The sequence below is a fragment of the Clarias gariepinus genome, chromosome 26, assembly GCF_024256425.1.
Source record: "Clarias gariepinus isolate MV-2021 ecotype Netherlands chromosome 26, CGAR_prim_01v2, whole genome shotgun sequence".
NCBI classification, from domain to species: Eukaryota; Metazoa; Chordata; class Actinopteri; order Siluriformes; family Clariidae; genus Clarias; species Clarias gariepinus.
Genome location: NC_071125.1, coordinates 11,754,237 through 11,776,003, shown reverse-complemented (window position 1 = coordinate 11,776,003; position 21,767 = coordinate 11,754,237). Strand labels below are relative to the sequence as shown.

Sequence of the window (21,767 nt, the reverse complement as noted above, 5' to 3'; positions counted from 1 at the left end):
TTGATTGTTATTTACCAGGAATAGTGATGTACCCTTTTTCTGGTTTTTATTTAAGGTTATCGACCTTGCTCTCTCTCCCTCACTTAGTCAAATCTATTTTGAACAATTGTTGTGTAACCTGCAAAGCTGTCAGACACAAGATTTAAAAGTGATTCCAGAGTAGATTCCTGTGTCCCCTGTAGTTGGCTATGGCTTTTTTCGAGTTTAAAGCAGAGGCTGATGTGCAAATTCCCAGATACTCGACACACACAACACCACTGAAAACAGAGTTTTGGAAAATCTTCACTTTAGACAGAATTTTCTGGCTATGTGTGGACATGGCTTATAATATATAATAATATAAAGTGCTGATCTGATTTAGTTTTGTGGTCCCAACCCAACCTTTTTCAGAGTGAAAAAAACTCATTTGATGAGTAATAAAATGTTAAAAACTGACAAAAAGTCCAGTTGACATGACTCCAACTTCCAGTAATGAAAATATTAAAATGCAGCTAAGAACATATAAACCGAATGAGATGCTTATCTTTCATATCTTTTGGCCCGAGAAGGCCAAAAGACTAATAAGAAGAACTGCTCAATTCTGTTTCCTGTGTAATGCGCTGCATATTGTGTATGGGAGTTAAATGACAAAAGAGCGAACAATTTAGGCTAAAAGATTTGAGAGGTAACTACTCATTTCTGTTTCCTGTACATAACCTATGGAGGTTTTGCGATGTTTGCGCATGTGTGCCCAGTAAAAAATGAACAGATCACGCTGTCAAAAAGAACGAATTGTTCATAAACAACCCATCACTACACACCTGTCTATATAAGGTTACCACAGTTAACAGTGCAAGTCAGAGCCCAAACCAAGACATGAAGTCCAAGGAATTGTCTGTAGACCTCTCAGACAGGATTATATCAAGGCACAGGTACAGAAAATTCTGCAGCATTGATGGCTTGTTTTGTGCTCTGACATGTAGTGCTAACTGAAGGACCTTATTGTATATAGACAGATGTGTATCTTTTGAAATAATATCCGAATAACTGAATTTACCACTGGTGGACTCTAATCGAGTTGTAGTAACATCTTTGCAAAGATTTTGACCAAACTTCTTTCACATTGTCATTATGGGGTATTGTTTGTAAAATTTAGGGAAAATAATAAATTTAATCCATTATGAAATAGTTCAAGTTCAAGTAGGCTTTATTGTCACTTCAATCATATACAGTTAGTACACAGTGAAACGAAGCAACGTTCCTCCTGGACCAAGGTGCTACATGCAACATAAATTTACAACATAAATTAACAGAGAAGCTAAACTAGCTGACTAAGAGGCCTAGTTAGCTGGCTAGCAAAGACAAAACAGATAGTCCTAACATAAATTACAACATAAATTACCAAAACCTAACTAACTAAGGAAGACTATTAGCAGGTTTTACAGACAACATAAAGTGCATGTGCAAATGTGCAAACGAGCAACAACAAAGTCACAGTGCGACAACCACGACATAACAGAACATAAAATATGGTGTTGAGGTAGTGGAGAAACAATAAACATTTCTTATAAGTTTATAACATAATAATATTATGTTATAATATTGTTACAAATAAGGTTGTAACATAGCAAAATGTGAAAAAAAATTAAGCTATGTTAATACTTTCCACACTGTATGATGAGGCCTGACTAATCTATTTCATGAATGTTATTTCTATATAAATATGAAGAAAACTGCTGTGCTATAACCTTTTTTAGGATCTTGGAGAAAAAAGTGTTGATTTAATGTTGGCCTACAGGACAGCTGACAGGTTTTGAGGGTTATAACTGCTAAAGATGTTCTAAAAGAATTTAAAAGATTAAGGTGCATAGCAATTATTGGGTAAAGGATTGAGTATTTTTTTAAAACGATTCAGTTATATCTGGTATTATCCGCTAAATTAAAAATTTCTCCAGATGGCTTTCACCAACCCAACGTCAAATGGTACAAACCAGCAAGCCGTTGAAAAAGAAAGATAGCGCCCCATTAGCTGACCAGAGTGTGGTTCTCGAATCTAATATCTCTCCTCGGCGACTCACCGTGGGTGATTCCAGTGAGGGATCTTCTGGATTTCATCCCCGGCCTGAGCTCTAGAACCTTCACGTCTGGCCCCTGATGTGCAGGGTTAGAGAGCTAGACCAAATGAAAGGACCCGATACTGGTAAGCTTCGCCCCTGAAAGGGAACCTCAGGAACCTCCTGTGTTGTGGCAATATTTCTATATGGAAATATGCTTCGTTCAGATCGATTGTCACAAACCTATCCTTTGGTTGGATTTGAGAAACAATCACTTTGACAGTCAACATTTTGAACCTACACTTTTTGAGATAGCGGTTTAGCCCGCGAAGATCTAAAATTGGACGCAGCCCCCAGTTTTGCTTGGAAACCGAGAAATACAGACTATAGTAGCCTGACTCTCTGTCTGGTAGGGGAACATGTTCTATGGCCTCTTTTCCCAGTCTGTAATTCTAGAGTCAGCAGGTGCGCCCTTTCCGGTTTCACGGAAGTGGGGACCATGCCATTAAAACGCTGAGGTCGATGTGCGAACTGAATCCTGTAGCCTCTCTCTACAGTGCTTAGTACCCCAAGGAGATACATCCAGCAGTAGCTTTCACGCTGACAGTAGGGGGTTCACAAGTTTTGGCAGCTCGATTAGACAGGGGGGTGTTAGATGTTCGGCATCTGCCCCACGGTCCTGGGTGACTTCTTCTTCGTGAAAAAGTCAGTACACAGGTCCGACTTCTTTGAGGAGTTAACTCATCGTGGAGGTCGCTAAAGAAGGGGAGAGAGTGTCTTTGAGGCTCTGCCCCCTGGCCACCCGACAGAAATCTATCATCTAATTTTTTGCGCTTGGGGGAAGCTCGCTCTTGCGGCCAGACGATATGCAGCATTTGACTGCACGCTTTACAACTTCGAGTAACTCCTCATATGCCCTGTCATCACTAGAGGAGCGCTCTGAGGTGGCTATTTTCATCTCCGTGGAAGCGAGAGAGGATGTCTCTTCTGCCCATTCACAGGAAGCGCCGTTTGAGAAGCTGATGAAGCGCACTTGAAAAGCGGACAGAGAAATTTCCTGATCTGATGAGAGCGCGAGAGAAAGGAGGGGAGTTTCCGTCTTGTGCACGTCTGCCAGATCCACACGTGAACCCCAGGAATGCGCCGCGGCTTGCGGCTTCTCTTTAAAGAAGGCAAGTCATGAAGCACTTTAATCAGGAGCCGGACTTTATGAAGAATGAAGAAATGAAGAAACCCTCAGAAGACGCTCCAGAGCGCCACCATCGGTAACCAGGCAACCAACGCCTCACAGAACGTCAAAAGAACGTCAAACGACGTCATCTCAGCCTCAGCGCACCAACCAATCAGCAATGCTGTGATTCCTGTCGTTGGAGGCGAACCAACAGATAAATGAAACGTAATGCAAGTAAACAAACAAAACTTCATACCTTGCTGAAAAGGCTCTGCACTTGTGACTTTCTCTGGTCTAGTAAATGGTACTAGAAAAACTTTTTGTATGTTTGTGTGTATGTGCATGTGTGTGTGTGTTTAAGTAGCATAGTTCCTTGTATCGTAGTTTAGTTCAATAAATTCTTGTTTCTTTATAAAAAAAAATGTTTGTCTTGGTCATGTATTTTAAAGTCTAAATAAATAAATACCAAATTTTGTGTTATTATTACTGGCCATGTGATAAGCAGAATTGGTTAGATACACTAAATCGTGCTAAACTCTGGATAGTAGTTGATAAAGTGTATGCTATAAATTTTTAATTCAGTTTAATAAAATTAACCCAATTCCTTAATGATTCGATTCACATATGACACAGAGCTGAAACCCTACAGTGTTATAGCTTTGTGGTCCCAACCCAACCTTTTTCAGACTGAAGAAACTATATATATATATATATATAAACTAGTAATATGTTTCAAAGTACTATTTTGTGATTAAATCTTATGATTAAATATTAATTCCTTTTCATCACCTATTTGTAGGACTGGTCATCATCCTTATCCTTGCTGGTCATGTGAACACAGGCCCTGGGACTACTCCGAATTTAAAACAAATTGTAACTGGACGATGTTATGAGTACATTACCCTGGTAAACTCTGATTATAGGTGAGTTGTTGCATATGCAAACTCTGAAATGTGTAGAATAAAAAAAATAAATTATTTGGATTAGAAACAGTGAAGTGCAAAGTTAGAAAAAATGTGTGTATTACTGTACATTTATGTGCATACAGATATAAATGTGAGGAGATATGGCATGAGTTTGAGGAGGCAGTAGTCCGAAGAACGCCATGCAATGTGAGAGAAAAGGATTATGATAGAATGTTTCATGCTGCTCCTCAGACTTCTCCCTGTGACAAAGTAAGACCCTCCATTAAAAATGTCAGTATTTATTTATAGTTCCAGATGACCCACAACTGTTATGTTGTGAAGCATTTGTTGCCTGTCTATCCTGAGTTGTTGGACCATATCTTTTTTTACATTGTCAAATTTTTCATGACTGTCTAACTTTTTGGTGCCTCACTTTCCTGTTTTTTTTTAAGTTTGTTAAAAAAAAAAACAGAACACCTGCACTAATGTCTGTCTATGAAGAAATGACTACTTCATTAGGTACATTTAGTGGGTTTGTGAGACAGCTGGACAAAATTTTTATAAGTCAGTCAAACCACATTTTTACATTAACGTAATATAAAAAAAACAAAAGTGAAACAACAGCCTGACACTGTACCTTACAGGTACAACAACAGCATAGTCTGCACACCTTTGAAGTTCCTGGGGTGTAAGGAATTACATGCCACTTATAATTGCAGGATGATATAAGTTGGCAGTTTTAGAGTGGATCCTCCTCAGTTTTAGATGCTCTTCTCACGCTGTGGTGGCCATTTGCACCAGCCAGCTTATAATAGTAACAAGTCTGACACACGGTAAGAACACATAGGAACAGTTTTATTAAGCTTAGCCTTGTTCAATGTGAAGGCCTTTGCAGCCCAAATAAATGAGGGGACGTAGAAAACCAAGCTTTCACCTAAATGACAGTTTTAATAAATCAAAAAATTTACATTTAACTTAAAGAAAGCAATAATCAACTTTCCAATCAAATAAACTACTCAAAAGGTAAAAAGAATTTAAGGTAAAGTGAAACTTATAAACTCAGAAGAACGTCTCGGGTTACTTTGCTGTAACCCTGTTCCCTGAAAAAGCGGGAACGAGATGCTGCGCGAAAGCGCTATGGGAAACGATTCCTCGTGACCGGTTGTGAAGCACGTGTGTGTCAAACACGCCAAATATTTTGGCATCTATAACCTCAGGCAGGTGACGTCAACCGATGAGGTGCACCTGGAGGTTATAAATAGGCATGAACCGGAAACACCCTCAGGTCAATTTTGTCTGAAGGATGTCCAGTCACGCATGCAGTGCGGCATTGTAGCGCAGCATCTCGTTCCCGCTTTTTCAGGGAACAGGGTTACAGCAAAGTAACCCGAGACGTTCCCTTTCAAAAGCTACACTCGATGCTGCGCGAAAGCGCTATGGGAACGAGAATACCCACTCCGCCGCACTGCAAGTGTCTGGACCCCCAGGGTTGTGTCGTGTGCGCACAGTACCCCCAAGGAGTCCTAGACCCCGTAAGCATGGCATCAAACCATGACGCCTGACCGATGTCTTGCGGAAAGGCAGCCTGCCGCATGCCATCTTTGGAAGCCCCTCCTGCCGGAGCAATAGACAAAGGCAAGCTTCCTGGTCGAACGGCCCTAGTCACTAGAGGCGAAGTATGCCACGCGCCTCATAGGCTAGAGCACTAGCATCTTTAACCCAACTCGTCTAATGGCGGCGGCCCTTGGGCCGCGGCCCCACGACATATGAGACCCTGCTCTAATTTACGGCCCCGGCTTAATGCAGAGGTGCGCTGTAAATTGAAGAGCATGAGCTGGACACAGCGAATGAAGACTTTCTGCTCCGGAGCTAACGGCGGAGGACCGAAGGCTTCAACTGTGGGAGATAGTTGGGTAAAATGCAGAACGGCTTTTTTTTTTTTTTTTTGCAGCAACTTCCAGCACAGTAACAGTTTGGCAGTGGACTGGGTCTACATGTTTTATGTCCTGGAATGTAAAAGATCCTGAAGGACAGAATTTGTCCTGTCCTCCTAGGCTAGGGCACTAGCATTTCCAACCCAACTCGTCTAATGGCGGCTGCCCTTCGGCCGCGCCCCCAAGACGTATGAAACCCTGCTCTAATTTACGGCCCTGGCTTAATGCAAAGGTGCGCTGTAAATTGAAGAGCATGAGCTGGACACAGCGACTGAAGTCTTAACTGCTCCGGAGCTAGCGGCGGAGGACAGAAGGCTTCGACTGTGGAAGATAGTTGGGCTGGAGTGTAAAAGGTCCCGAGGGACAGAATTTCTCCTGTACTCCTAGGCTAGAGCGCTAGCATCTTTAACCCAACTCGTCTAATGGCGGCTGCCCTCCGGCTGCGGCCCCAAGACATATGAAATCTGCTCTGATTTACGCCACTGGCTAGTGCGGTGGTGTACTGTAAATCCTAATGAGCATGAACTAGACGCAGTTAATGAAGTCTTACTGCCCCGTGGCTGTAACGGCGGAGAACAGAAGCTTCGAAGACAACTGCAGAAGATAGCTGGGTGAGGATGCAGAATAGCTCTAGCTAGACAATGGCAAAGCCTAAGCACAGTAAGAAGGCTGATGAGGCCCGTGAATAAGCCTGCAACTAAGGGGTGCTTTCCACCAGCCCCATCAGTCAGGACGTAGGCGAGGAGCGGCTACGTATGTTCTGAGTGCACTAGGGCAAAAGCCTGAGGTCAATTTTCTTGCAGAAGCTCCAGCACTGAAGCAGTTCGGCAGTGGACTGGGTCTGCATGTTTTGCCATGTCCTAGTGTAGTTTTCCACGCTAGGACATGTTAACCTCCTGACTGCTGGAGGGAGTATTTCAGGGCCAGAAATAAAGTCATCGTTTCGGGGCAATTTATGTGCCACACGAGCAGATGACCTCTCCAGATCCCTTGGGCTGGGCGGCCATCTTAGGCCGCACTTCGGCCCCTAAGGGAAAAACGTCTGCCGTTAGCAACTTGCAACGACAGGACGGACCTAGAGTGGGACCCAGGGTCAAGGACGAGGGTCTGCACCACATAAAAAGGGTACGAAGCTCCCGGCGCGTAACCCTCATTACCTCTGGGGATTGGCCCTTGGATGAAATCCCCAGGCACTTAGCCACCACAGAAGCGGTGAAAGTTACTTCCTGCTTAGCTTGAACTCCTTTAGAGTGTTCAGAATAGACTCGACGCGCGCAGGAGACAGCTGTGCCCGCATTGCGGTCGGATCTCACATGACACTCAATGTATGCTTTGTGTAGGAAAGAGAACGCTTTCCGTGGCGTTGGGACTCGATCCTAAAGAAAACGAGGTGAGCTACAATGACATGTTGATGCCAAGGCGCTAGCTCCATGAAGAGGGTACGAAGCTCTCGGCGCCTAACCCCCTGTTGCCTCTCAGTTGCTGGAGGGAGTATTTCAGGGCCAGAAATAGAGTCATCGTTTCGGGGCAATTAATGTGCCACACGAGAAGATGACCTCTCCAGCTCCCTTGGGCTGGGCGGCCATCTAAGGTTGCGCTCCGGCCCCTAAGGGAAAAACGTCTGCCGTTAGCAACTCGCGACGACAGCACGGACCTAGAGTGGGACCCAGAGTCAAGGACGAGGGTCTGAACCACATAGAAAGGGTACGAAGCTCCCGGCGCGTAACCCTTGTTGCCTCTGGGGATTGGCCCTTAGATGAAATCCCCCGGCACTTAGCCACCACTGAAACCACTCTGGGAGCAGTAATGTTACCATCTGGCCTAGCTTATACTCTTTTGGAGTGCTGTATGGAATTCTGCGCACGCAGGAAACAGCTGTGCTGGCCTTGCGCTCGGATTCCGCATGACACTCAAGCTCATATCTCGTGCAGGAAGGCGAACGCTTTTGGGCGTTAGAACTCTGCCCTGAAGAGAAAGATAGGTGAGCTAGGGCGACGTGTTGGCGCCGGATGGCTTCGTCTGGGAGGGGAACATGCGCTATGGCCCCCTTTGCCAGCCAGCCTGTGATTTGAATTAACAGAGGTGCTCACTGTGGTTTCACGGGGGTGGAAACCCACGCCGTAGAAACACAATGGCTGAATCCTGTAGTCCAGGAGACATGCTTGGCAGTAGCTTTCACGCTGCCAGCTTCTCCAAAGGGGCGGTAGCTTTTTGCTCAGCTAGGCAGAGGAGTGGTGGTGATGGTGGTGGCTGTTAGGTGTTTGGTGTCCTGAAAACACGACAGGAGGGAATTGAGCATCTAACACTTTGTTGGAAACCGCTGTCTCCCGAAACACCAGTGGCGGCGGGAATTGAACACCGGTCTCCTGAGAGTGGTGGTCTTTTATAGTGCCTCGTGCTTAAAGAGACATAGCTGGCAGTAGGTTCCCCGCTGCCAGCCTCTCTAAAGGTGCACGAACTTTACCACCTCGGCTAGATGGGTGTGTCACTGGAGACCGCTGCTCTTCGAAACACCAATGGTGGCGGAGATTGAACCACGGCCTCCTAAGGATGCTGGTCCTCTTCATAGCTTCGTACCTAAAGAGACATAGCTGGCAGTAGGTTCCCCGCTGCCAGCCGCTCTAAAAGGTGCAGCTCTCAGTAGGTCAGTCTGGTCTGCCTGCAAAGCCATCGTGTGCAGGGCTGCACCAGGCTGACCCGCTGCCTGAAAAATCTTCTCCCACCAACGAAGATGTTAGTCTACACGCTTGGTAGGGAGTGTGGATTTTTCCCAAGAGGATGAGCTCCCAGGGGAGAGATAGCCCGTGAGCGTCTCTCTGATCTGGGACATCATCATAAAGGACCGCGCTTTCATCCATGACATTGGAACAAACCAAATGTCAATAGCACAAAAACACAGAATAAATATGGCTTATTCCATGAAAGAGTTAACTCATGGAGGTCGCCAGGAGGGGAGGGGCCATCACTGAGGCCCCTCCTCCTCCGGCCACCCGACAGACACCTGTCGGCTGACCGTGAGCGTTTGGGGGATTTATTTAATTTATTTATTTTTATTTTTACCGCGAATCGAGGTGTACGCGTCGGACCGCGCGTTACCACCTCTAACACAAACTAACACACCGGCTCATCACTAGAGGAGCGGTCTGGAGTGATAGTTTCCATCTCCGCGGGAGCGAGAGAGAAAGTTTTTTCCCCCGTTCACCAGAAGTGCCGAAGCGCGCTGGAGAAGTGGAAGGTAAAAGAGTCATAATCCGGCGAGAGAGCGAGAGAAAAGGAAAATCCTGTCTCGCGCACCTCGGCCAGATTGCACGCCAGAAATGCGCTGCGGGTCGCGGTTTCACTTTAAGACGGCGAACCCGAGCGCGCGGGACTTTAATAGGGAGAAATCGCAATACTTACCTGCTCCCTGAAGCCCGAGATAGCGTGCTCCTCCCCCAAACACTCAGACAGAAACGCGAAGATCGCCCTCAGAGAGATATTCTTCTACACGGAGGGACGGACTCGTGTCTTACTCGGCCATCTTTCTGGTGAGTAGTAAGACACTTCTATTTTCGCTTTCTGTTCAAATGCTTGCACACACACAACATGGATCCTGAAGAGAAAATGATCTGAGGGTGTTTCCGGTTCATGCCTATTTATAACCTCCAGGTGCACCTCATCGGTTGACGTCACCTGCCTGAGGTTATAGATGCCAAAATATTTGGCGTGTTTGACACACACGTGCTTCACAACCGGTCACGAGGAATCGTTTCCCATAGCGCTTTCGCGCAGCATCGAGTGTAGCTTTTGAAAGGGAACTTAAACCAAACTAAACATAAAAACAACTACCCTCAATCCCCCCTAGACAAGGCAATGGGGACACATTTTTAGGGATGGACCAGTCCATTTTTAAATACATAGGGGAACCACAGGATCACTAAAAACTAAAACAACCAAACTAACAAACATGAGGCAGTTAAATAACTAATATAAACTAAACAGGTATTGAAAAAGCAGAACACATAGAAAAAGAAAGAATCAAAAACATATACATATAGATACACACACAAACATAAAATGGCAGACAGCCAATTCCCACCCACAGTTAGTCTACATGTTGGTATGGCCGGTGGAACCATGGATGCGGTTAATGCAGCATGCCAGACCTTAATAGTTGATGGACCACAGTGAGAGCTCAGTGCAACAGTTCCAGCCATTCACCCCTCAACAGCTTGACGGTAACTTAAACTCAAAGAAAAGTAGTTTCAACTCAAAATATACAGTACAACATAAACTAGGATGTATGCACTCCACCCAGATATGATGCACTTATAAATAAATATCTAAATGAAATGAATGGTGTTAGTGTCTTATTGTTTAATATACATAAATACCAAAGCAATTAACTAAGTAAAATACTAAATAATAAATGCAGTGAATAGGAATATGCACATGTTTAAGTAGATCTGTGTGTGAATGCCTTCACATAAATATATGCAGTCTTGTTAGAAGCACTGAGGTAGCACCTATGTGAATGGTGAGGGTCCACAGGTTGGCGCTCAGTAGGCAGAGAATCCTGTGGAGGCAAGTGGTATTTCACAGATCGCAAACAGCACATTCGGGATAAGTTGTCCCAATTTTGTCTGTCCTTGTTTACCACATAATGCCAAATGCGCTTGAGCATCTAATTAAAACAATAGACAAGTCTATCAGTTTCCGGGTTGTACACTGATGCGCAAATTTGTTCAACCTACAGCAGCCTTCAGCAGACTTCACATTAAGTTTTACATAAAGGCCGTACCTTGGTCCGTAAGGATCTCCATGGGGAGCCCCACTAAGCTGAATAGCTACCCCAGTGTGGAATGAGCCAGGTGCATCACAATGTTTATCTTCACCTGTGGAACCACCAAGAGATTACACAGCTCACCATGCTGACCAGTGTGGAATAGGCCAGGTGTATCACCATGGCTATCTTCTCCTGCGGAACCACCAACAGATCACATAGCTCACCATGCTGTAAAGAGGGTTTTTTTTTTTTTTTTACCAGGAAATATGAGACCAACTGGGGCTGCCGGGTTACACTAATTTAATCCTTGATCACTAGCACCTGTTTCCATCAGTGTTTGAGATCCGGATCGTCTGCTGAGACAGGAACACAAAGGGGTTTAAGAAATCATTAGCCTCAGCTTCAGCATCGATGTCTGTGCCTGAACCAGCCAAGACGGTTGTGTGGACACTGCTCTCTTTTGCTGATCTTGTGGGAAGCTTATCTGGTGATTGTTTCTTGCCTTGACTCAGTCAAAGTGTTGCAAGTGCAAATGCCTATTGCTTTTGCTTTTCTTGTCATCTTTCTACACTTTGAATGGTGTAAGTGACTCTGGCTGGATCCATCTGATTGTGATTTGGTCAGTCCAACTGGTACATTCAGTATGACTTGGAGTTCATATGACCACTTGTTGAACTCTATCAGGTACTGGAAACTTTGCAATGGGCCACAATCTCAATTTTAAGCAGATCATAGTTATCTGCATCTTCATCAAAAAGTTAAAAATAGGCATGCTGTGCCTCAACTGAAAGGAGTGAAATGAGAATGCCACTCCATTCGTGGTGGAGCCAACCCTCCTGCTCTGCAGTCTTTTCGAAGTATGCCTCGATGTCATCATATGGCGTTAATTTGGTCAGTAGGTGTTGCACATCTTAGCTCGCTGATTGATGTTGGAGACATAAACGCTCAGCCACAGTCGCCTGCAAACCTTGTGAGAGCCGCTTAAGGAGCGCTTGCTGTTGGATGTGCTAATTTCCAGCAGTTCTGGGGACCATTGTGAGCTCAGTTCTGGTCCATGTGCCTGCATTGTTCACCAGTGTAATAAGTCTGACACACGGAGGGAACAAACCGGGACAGTTTTTTAACCAGAACTGTGTTCAAGTTCCAAAGTATACAAAGTATTAATATTTCACGTTGTGACTAATTGTATGGGACGCCCTTGGACATTAGTGGAGGCTTAGTGGTGGACTTCTCGTCTGCTATGCAAAAGGCTAATGGATAGAATGTAAAGGTTGTGTCAAAAAGGGAATCCAGTGTAAAAACAGGTTTGGTAACCTCATATATTGTATTACAGACCTGAAACATCTGCATTACTCTTTTTCAATATCTTACAGCTGCTGTTCTGGAGCAAGACACGAGAGCTGATGCAAAGCTATATAGCTGTCACGAGACGCTTTTGGACCTTGGAGGATACACTGGTGGGATTCATGTTTAAGAACCTTATCTGGTGTGGTCAGCAAGAAAGGCACAGAGGTATATCAATAGAAGGTGTTTATTAAAATTTTATGAATAAAAACATAATTAAAATGTTTTATTTACAACAAATAGCAAATATCTGTCTTTTCCATGTTTCTGTTTCCAAAGGCTTTGATTTTCAGTTTTGTCCAGAATGGTCAAACTGTGTGAGCCATCCTGTGTACTCACTGTGGAAACGAGCATCACAAAATGTAAATCTTCTCCAGTAAAGTCCTATGTTTAATATTCATCTGGTCACAACCCAACACCTAACAGAAGAGATGAAATTAAAGTGATGTATTGAAATGAGAAGTAGATATATTGTATAATAATAATAATAATAATACATTTTATTTATAATGCACTTTATATTTTAAGCAAATCTTAAAGTGCTACAAATGAATTCAACCCGAAAGCTCTGATAAAAAGATTTAAACCAGATTTAAAAACGTCATCAGTCTGTCGCATCCTCAGATACTCAGATACATTCCACAGTCTAGGTGCAGCTGAGCAAAAGGCCCTATCTTCCATAGTAGGAAGTTTAGTCTTAGGAGGTTTTAAAAGATGTACTGATGCAGAGCGGAGGTTGCGTGTGGACGTATGTGAGGTAATAAGTTCTTTGAGGTAGGGAGGGGCATCCCCATAAATAAACTGGTGGGTAAGAAGGGCAACCTTGTAATCAATTCTAAATGGAACAGGGAGCCAGTGAAGAGATTTAAGAAAATGATCATATTTACGCCCTCTTATCAGGATCCTGGCAGCACGGTTCTGAATATACTGCAGCTTTTGAAGTGTTTTTCCAGTAGTCCCAATGAGAAGTGCATTAAAGAAGTCCAGCCTTGAGGAGACAAACGTGATATAAGAAGAAAATTTTATTCCAAATACAGGGCCAATAATTTGTAAATGTTTGAAAATAAATGCTAATTGAAAAAAATTGCACTGCCTACAAAAACATAGGCAAAAAACACCTCTGGCTTTGATTACTGCGTAATTTAATTACAGTATAATATAAAAATTTAAATATTGGAATATGCTCATGCCATCAGGGATAAAAAAAAATAAAAAAAAACAATATGCAGTATGATGTGATAACCTAGTCATTCGATTTAATTCTATTTTATTTATATAGCATTTTAACAACCAAGCATTTTTACAGAATCTAAACAAAATTAGGGGAATTAGTATGACATGTCTGTGTCAAGAACTAACCTGAGGTGACCAGAAGACGTAGCTTTAGCGGTTAGCCCTGTGTAGCGTGACTGGTAAACCCAAACGCGGAGTGACACGAATAGGCAGGATAATCACGCAGTTAGTCTAAGGACTCTCACGACTGGGGAGTAAGGGAAAGACACAATCTAACCCGCGTCCTATAAATACACACTTAGTAAGAAAGCTAAGCCAAGAAAGTGAGTACTCACAGTTTGATGACCATAACCGAGGCGACACCGGGCAACTCAATGACTGAGCGTTGTACTGTGGTTTGTTTACTCCTTTTATACTTCCTGGTTCGCGACCGCATTACTTTCGGGTCATTGGAGAGGTGATGAAGGGTTTGAGTTGAGATGTGTGGAAAACGGGGTGGATCCGGAGCGCCGCAGGCAGCTGGAGCCGGTAGGTGACAGGGTTTATCCTTAGGGTGATGCGGTATGGTCCTATGAAGCGAGGTGAGAGTTTCTTGGATTCTGTGTGAAGATGGAGGTTCTTTGTGGATAACCATACCTTGTCACCTACTCTGTACAAGCGTCCCGGAGGGTGTCGATGGCGGTGTTGAGTGGTGTATTGTTTATTGGCCTTCTGGATCGCGAGGTTGGCTTGGTTCCAGAGCCGTCGACATCTACGGACCAACTGTTGGGCCAATGGTACGTCAACCTCCGGTTCTTGATGGGCAAACATCGGAGGTTGGAAACCATAGCATACCTCAAATAGGCTTAGGTTAGTGGCAGATGAGACGTGCAGGTTGTGAGAAAGTTCTGCCCATATGAGATAGCGGGCCTAGGAGCGCTGGCGGTCGGCCACAAAACACCTTAGGTAGCGCTCCAGTTGTTGGTTGGTCCGTTCCGTCTGACCATTAGTCTGAGGATGGTATCCGGATGACAGACTACTGGTGGAATTGATCAGACGGCAGAAGGCCTTCCAGAACCGGGCGGTGAACTGGGGCCCCCTGTCCGAGACGATGTCTTTGGGGAACCCATGCAGGCGGACTACGTGTTCCAGAGTTAGTTCAGCGGTGGTTTTGGCTGATGGGAGTCCGGTGAGGGCCACCAGGTGCACAGCCTTGGAGAACCGGTCAACAATGGTGAGGATGGTGTCTTTCCCTTCGGAAACCGGCAGGCCCGTGATGAAGTCCAGGGCGGTGTGCGGTTGGAGCTCTCCCGGGGATGGTTAATTGATGTCCTTGGCCCTGGTGCACACCAGGCACGCCTGAACAAACTCAATGACGTCCCTTCTTATTGATGGCCACCAGAACGCCCGTCGGATGAATGAGAGGGTCCTCCGTGTCCCTTGGTGTCCGGCGACCGAGGAGGAGTGGCCCCATTGGAGGACGTCTGATCTCACGTTCTGAGGCACGTAGAGTCGTGGCACGCCTGCCGGCCCGGTCTCTGCAGCCTGTGCCTGGCGGACCCTTGTTTCTAAGTTCCATTGAAGAAGTGCGATGATCCGGGAGGAGGGGATGACAGGCACGGGATCCGCCCGGGGAAGGTCTTCGTCGTACTGCCTTGAAAGTGCGTCGGCCTTGGTGTTCTTGGACCCCGGGCGGTACGACAGATGGAAGTCGTACTGTTCAAAAAAGAGAGCCCACCATACCTGTCGTGGATTTAGCTGTCTTAGGTTCCTGATGGTGATGAGGTTCTGATGGTTGGTCCAGACAATGAACGGCTCACTGGCGCCCTGGAGCCAATGACGCCATTCTTCCAAGGCCCACTTTATGCCCAGCAGTTCGCGGTCCCCTACCCCGTATCGCTGCTGAGTGGGGTTGAATTTCTTAGAGAAGAAACCACACGGGTGCAGTTTCTGGTCTGGACCTTGTTGGGAGAGAACGGCGCCGGCGCCCACATCCGACGCGTCCGCCTCCACAACGAAAGGTTGGTTGGCGTCTGGGTGGAGAAGGATGGGAGCGGTGGTGAAACGATGACACAGATCTGGAAAGGAGGAGATGGCGGCAGGTGTAAGACGAAACAGGTGAAGCAAGGGCCTGGTCAAAGCAGTTAATGGTGCTGCAACTGTACTGTAGCCCCGGATAAAGCAACAATAGAAATTCGCAAACCCCAGAAAACGTTAAAGCTGTTTGAGGGTCCTGGGTAGGGGCCAGTGGCGCACAGCTTTGAGCTTCTGTGAATCCATGGCCACACCCTGGGGCAAGATGACAAAACCCAGGGTGTGGTGGAGTGCTGGTGGAAGGCACATTTTTTCAGCTTACAGTACAGTTGGTGAGCGAGCAATCTCTTAAGAACCGCCCGAACGTGTTGGATGTGTTTCTTGAGGTTATGGGAATAAATGAGGATGTCATCTAGGTAGACGAACACCCATCGGCCCAGCATGTCTCTGAGGACGTCATTGATAAATTGTTGGAAGGTCGAGGGTGCGTTGCAGAGTCCAAAGGGTATGACAAGGCTCTCGTAGTGTCCGGTGGGTGTGATGAACGCCGTCTTCCACTCATCGCCCTCTCTGATACGCACCAAGTTGTAGGTGCTCCGGAGGTCCAACTGGACGGAGCCTGGCTGAAGTTCGATCGCCAGGTCGTATGGGCGAGGAGGTGGTAGGTGAGTGGCTCTTCTTTTGCCATTTCTGCCAGGTCTCGATATTCAGGTGGAATGGCGTCGGTGTCGACGTCGGGGACCTCGGACTCCTTGGAACACGTCCCAGCTGGTGCCCGGTGCAGGTCGGCCCCCACTGAAGGATCTGGTTCTGTGCCCATGAGATGAGAGGGTCGTGCTGCAGTAACCATGGATAACCGAGGATGACAGGAGGTGATGCGATGGGTGTGAGGAAAAACTGTAGCTGCTCTTGATGCTGATCGATGGTGAATGTGAGAAGTTGGGTCTGGTGAGTGATGGGGCTAGATGAAAGGGGCCGACCGTCGACGGATGTGATGTGAAGCGGCTGGGATAACGCCACGATCCTTACCCCCATCTCTTTGGCATAAGTGGAGTCAATAAAGTTCCCCGCGGCACCACAATCAATGAACGCGGTACTTCGGACCCGTTTGTGGCCAAATTGGAGGGTTACCTGAACCGTGAGGCAGGAAGTGGTGGTGTTGGTAGTGGTGGAGAGGTGGATGGTACCCGGTGAGTCTCTCCTCCTTCTCACCGAGGCTGCGCGTTTCCCGGGCGTAGTGGGCAGATCGCCCGGTGATGGGCCGCTGACACACAATAGGCACACAGACCCTCTCGAAACCGGCGTTTTCGTTCTGCCACGGTCAGGGAGGCGCGTCCTAATCGCATGGGTTCCCCGGCTCTGGTGTTCCGACGGGTTCGATGATGGCGGGAGTGAAGGTGGTGGGTGGTCGAGGTGACGTGTGGACGTAGGTCGGAGCAGGCGGCAGGGTCCTCGGGGCTGGCTTCGAACGAGAGAGGAGGCGCTGGTCGATGCGAAGGGCGAGCTGGATTAGCCTTCAGTGTGGCGGGGAGTTCTCGTCCGGCCAGTTTGTCCTTGATGCGCGAAGCCAGTCCCTCGTAGTAGGATGTCTGGAGCGCGGCGTCTCCCCAGGATGTCTGTACTGCGAGGGTGCGGAATTCGGCGGTATAGCGGCTCACAGACAATCCCCCCCGCCGCAGGTGGTAAAGCTTTGTGTCGGTCTCCACCTCGCCCGCAGGATGTTCAAAGGTGAGTCTAAGCTAATCCACCACATCGCATGGGCGCGCATACTCCGCTGGGTTCACCGCGGAAGGCTCAGTCATTCTGTCAAGAACTAACCTGAGGTGACCAGAAGACTTAGCTTTAGCGGTTAGCCCTGTGTAGCGTGACTGATAAACCCAAACGCAGAGTGACACGAATAGGCAGGATAATCACGCAGTTAGTCTAAGGACTCTCACGACTGGGGAGTAAGGGAAAGACACAATCTAACCCGCGTCCTATAAATACACACTCAGTAAGAAAGCTAAGCCAAGAAAGTGAGTACTCACAGTTTGATGACCGTAACCGAGGCGACATCGGGCAACTCAATGACTGAGCATTGTACTGTGGTTTGTTTACTCCTTTTATACTTCCTGGTTCGCGACCGCATTACTTCCGGGTCCTAGTGCCGGTCGCGTCTTGAGTGTGCATGACAGTCTGATAAAATACTGTATGTTTGTTGTATATATAAATTAAAATCATCAGATTGTACCTCCCTGTAATGGCAATAGTGAGAAAGCTTGAAAGGAACCAGACTGAAAAGGGAACCCATTCTCATTTAGGTGATAATGAATAGCAGAGATTGTTTTGCAGACTTACTGTATTTTAGGCAGCTGGAACTTCAATAAAACAGGAGTTGTGTATACTGTGGTTGAATATGTACTTCATTTTCGTTATTGGAGGTACAGGTACTAAACTGTTGGAATTCCAGGCCTATATATATATTTTCACTGTTTATGTTTTTGTTGCTTGATGCATGCCAAAAATTTACCCTTTTAAATCAGTTTTTTTTTTGTTAGACAGTGTATAAGAACACACCATCCAATTGTCTGTAGACTTTGCCAATTCGATTCAATTTTATTTTATTTGTGTAGCACTTTTTACAATTGTCATTTTCGTGAAGGAGCTTATTATGAAAGTTTGTATAAAATGTGACATGCACAATCACATGACTACTTGTGTTCTTAACTTTGCCTAGTTGTTATATAATGATTCTTCTTCACCATGGAGTTCTGCAGTCATCCACTTTTGTTGTCTTCCATGGTTGTTCAGAACTTTTGGTATCGCTAATTTGCCAGTTAATTCCTTCTTTTTAAGAATGTTCCAAATTTTTTCATTATCCATTTTTAATCTTTTGCTTTTTCTCTGGAGGTATTTTAATTACTTATTAAACTATTTATTTATTAAGGCCAATGATTCCATCTTGCATAGACTTTTCCTATTGGGTTTTCTCCGGGTGCTCCTATTTCCTCCCACAGTCCAAAGACACATATATTAGGCTAACTGGCATCAAACCCCTAAAATTTGAGGTGAAAGTTTTTACTTTGCTTACATCTTAAGCGTTTCATTTTAAATTCAATGTGGTGGAGTACCGAGGCCAAATGCCTAAAAATGTATTTATATAATTTATATTTATGAAACATACTGTATTTTCTGAATCAATTTTATCAGCTTGATTTCATAACTAAATAGTTGCATTATTTGTGGATTTTCCCAGTTTGCTGCAGGAGCATGTGGAAATATTACAGTGCTCTTAAATGGATCCATTGAAAATGCATTCAACAGGAAAAGGTCAGAAATAGTAATGATTGAAATTTACACATACAGTTGTTAATTTGTTTACAATTTGCATTCTTATTCATTGCTTTAAAGTTTGTTTTTAGATTGTTACATATTTTGAACTAAGACTATATATAGGCAGTAATATACTGAATAAGAGGGTCCTCATAATTTGTATAAATGTAAATATAAATCTGATTATATTTTTGCATTATTATTTAATGAAGGTGCCTTTACAGACACCTTCTTAGAGATGTCTCTTCTTAGAGATGGGCTGGAAAGGCATCTGAATTAAATAAATAATCAGATTGGCAGTTTATACCAAAGATTCTAGAGCATTACACTCTATGATTTTTAATTCATATTAATAAGTAAACTGTTAAATAAATTTTTTGTGTGTTGCAGTCAGGTTGCAGCTTGGTTTAACTTTAGGCTAATACTATCAAGATACTCTTGCAAAAAATCAGAACGATATATACAGTGTTATATTACTACAAGTAAAATGTTTCAAATCTGGTCACTTTTGCTGTAAGTCTATGGAAGTATAATAGTGCCAAAATTCCCCAAAGCAAAATAGCAGATTGAATTACATAAACTGAAAAAAAAAACATAACTTAAAAAAAATAAATAAAATGAACGCGCCCCCTTCGCCGTAAACAATATATATAAAGCAAAGCCGGTAATTTTAGAAGGGTAATTTTAATGTCTTACATCGTTTATTGTGCAACTGCCAACCCAGCTTGTTAGTTAAGAGTGCTGCATTCCAAGAAGTAGTTCCTGAGAAGTAGACTGCACAGGGAGCAAGAAGCGCACTTAAAAGTACACTGCGACATTGGACCGCAGCAACCGGCACTTCACCACTCTTCCTGTGATATCCCGGATGTGAATACCTGAATTTATTCCAGCTTAATTTTAGCGACCTGAAGTTCAAGTTCAAGTTCAAGTAGGCTTTATTGTCATTACAACCATATACAGTTAGTACACAGTGAAACGAAACAACGTTCCTCCAGGACCAAGGTGCTACATGCAACATAAATTTACAACATAAATTAACAGAGACACTAAACTAGCTAACCAAGAGGCCTAGTTAACTGGCTAGCAGAGACAGGACAGAGAGACCTAACATAAATTACAACATAAATTAACAAAAACTAACTAGCTAAGTATAACTTTTTTTCCAGACAACATTTGTAAGGTTATAATAAATTGCAGTGGCAAAAATTTCAAACATTGTAAATGCTCTAAGAATTTTTTTCAATGCAAATTCAAACATTTTTACTGCAACAAGTTTTTTTTAGTTCATGAAATTCAACCTGCTATTTTGCTTTGAGGATTGTTGGCACTATTATACTTCCTCAGACCCCTTAAAAGCTAGCAGTAGAAGTTGCTATTGACTGTCTATCTCCTGGAGAAGAATTCTAAATGCATAATGCTGCGAATGTCAAAAAGGCGATGAGCACGCACTTGGTCGAGCTGCAGACCCTCCTTACCGTTTTCAGTTGCAGAGATTATGGGCTCTTCCACTGTGAAATCTTCCTTTCAGGAGTGTACCCATATACCCAAGTTTTGTCACCGGTGATGATCCTCAACATCAAAGGCACACAGACGGAATTCTTGGCAGACTTTGATACAATGATTCTTTTGCTCCTGGGTCAGCAGCCTTGGGATGAACTTGCCTTGAGGATTGGCTGTACTGCTCCATATGAGACAACAACAATGGCAGCAATGTTGAGGGTCTCTGACTATGTTTAACATTGTTGCAATTGTTGGTGTCTCATTCGAAACAATACAAAACTAGTCTCAAAACGTTTTGATATCACCTTTGTTAACAGTTAGTGCAATTAAAAAAGTGCATGGTGCGCTCTATTGTCTCAAAATGTGTAATAGAAAAAAGCCGCACAAACATCTGAGTAATTTTAAGGCGAGTGTTTCTTCCTGCTGCACTACTAGACAGGGTTTTACGGATTCTTTAACTGCTAAATATTTAACCTTAACTCCTAGTAATAACTTAAGGACTTATATTATGAAGGTAGCAGTATGAATCTTTCAATCTGTAATAGTTATCCTTGTTTTTGTGACTTTATTTTCTCTAGCATGTTTGGGAGTGTGGAGCTGGACAATCTCAACCCTAGGATGGTGTCCTATGTCCACATTAAAGTTGTTTCAAACTTAGAAGGCCCGTTTGTGTAAGAAAGATGGAAAACATTTTTTTACATACAAAGCTCTGTAATCTATTTTCATGCCCTATTTTGCCATATCTGTCCTTGTTTTTGGGAAGAAACTCACAACTTTTGTTTAAAGGTGGTAGGTTATGTTTGACATTCTGCAGTAGGCTGTGCAACCACCCTTTTGGTTTATTGTTTCATATACAGGGTGTCCCAAAAAAACTGACATTGTAGCCTATTAACATAATCGCTTAAATGATTTTAAATTGTATTATGCTGTGTAAAAACTAAATTTAATGCTTTACTTAGAACATTACTTGATAAGAATCTACCAGAAAGATGGATCATTGGTGCCTTTGATAATGACAGTGTAGTTAGTTTTTAAGTTGCATTCAATTTTTCTTTGTAGGTATTACAGACAATCCTGCAAAACAAGTGCTAAAAATGGAGAGTGCTGATTAAATGTTCATTACTCTGATTTTTTTTAATTTATTTAACTGGCAATGCCAATAGTGTGTTAAGGTCCATTTTTTACATTTCTGGAGTTAACAAATTCTTTATGTTTCCAGAGAGTCCTGTTCCAAAGGTTCCATTCTCAAACTCATAGGTGTTCTGCAGACCCGAGGGTTTTACTGCTCCTGCACAGACAGCATTGTGTATTCATACAACCCATTAATGTTTCTATATGTGATTCTGTAAGTAATCAATACATTGTTCACTTATATCTTAAACATATCACAAACCATATAGAGCATATTTCTCAGGATCATATTCTGTCATTTAAAAAAACACTTATTACACTTCATCGCATGAAGGACCCATAACAGACCCTTGCAAAATAAAACTTTTTTAAAGTGTCAAAACTGCAGTTCTTTATTTACATATGCAGGAAATGATTGGACTGGTA

At 44.1% G+C, this 21,767-nt stretch overlaps 1 protein-coding gene across 1 annotated transcript; it reads left to right on the top strand.

Moving 5' to 3' along the window:
* The first annotated feature begins 3,212 nt into the window (after positions 1–3,212).
* Positions 3,213–21,559, top strand: LOC128513860 (ADP-ribosyl cyclase/cyclic ADP-ribose hydrolase 1). The gene is made up of 8 exons (XM_053487409.1): positions 3,213–3,298; positions 3,996–4,127; positions 4,253–4,379; positions 12,182–12,320; positions 12,432–12,514; positions 18,634–18,707; positions 20,789–20,881; positions 21,430–21,559. The coding sequence occupies exons 1-8, from the start codon at positions 3,213–3,215 to the stop codon at positions 21,557–21,559; spliced, it is 864 nt and encodes a 287-aa protein (XP_053343384.1).
* Positions 21,560–21,767: the final 208 nt, after the last annotated feature.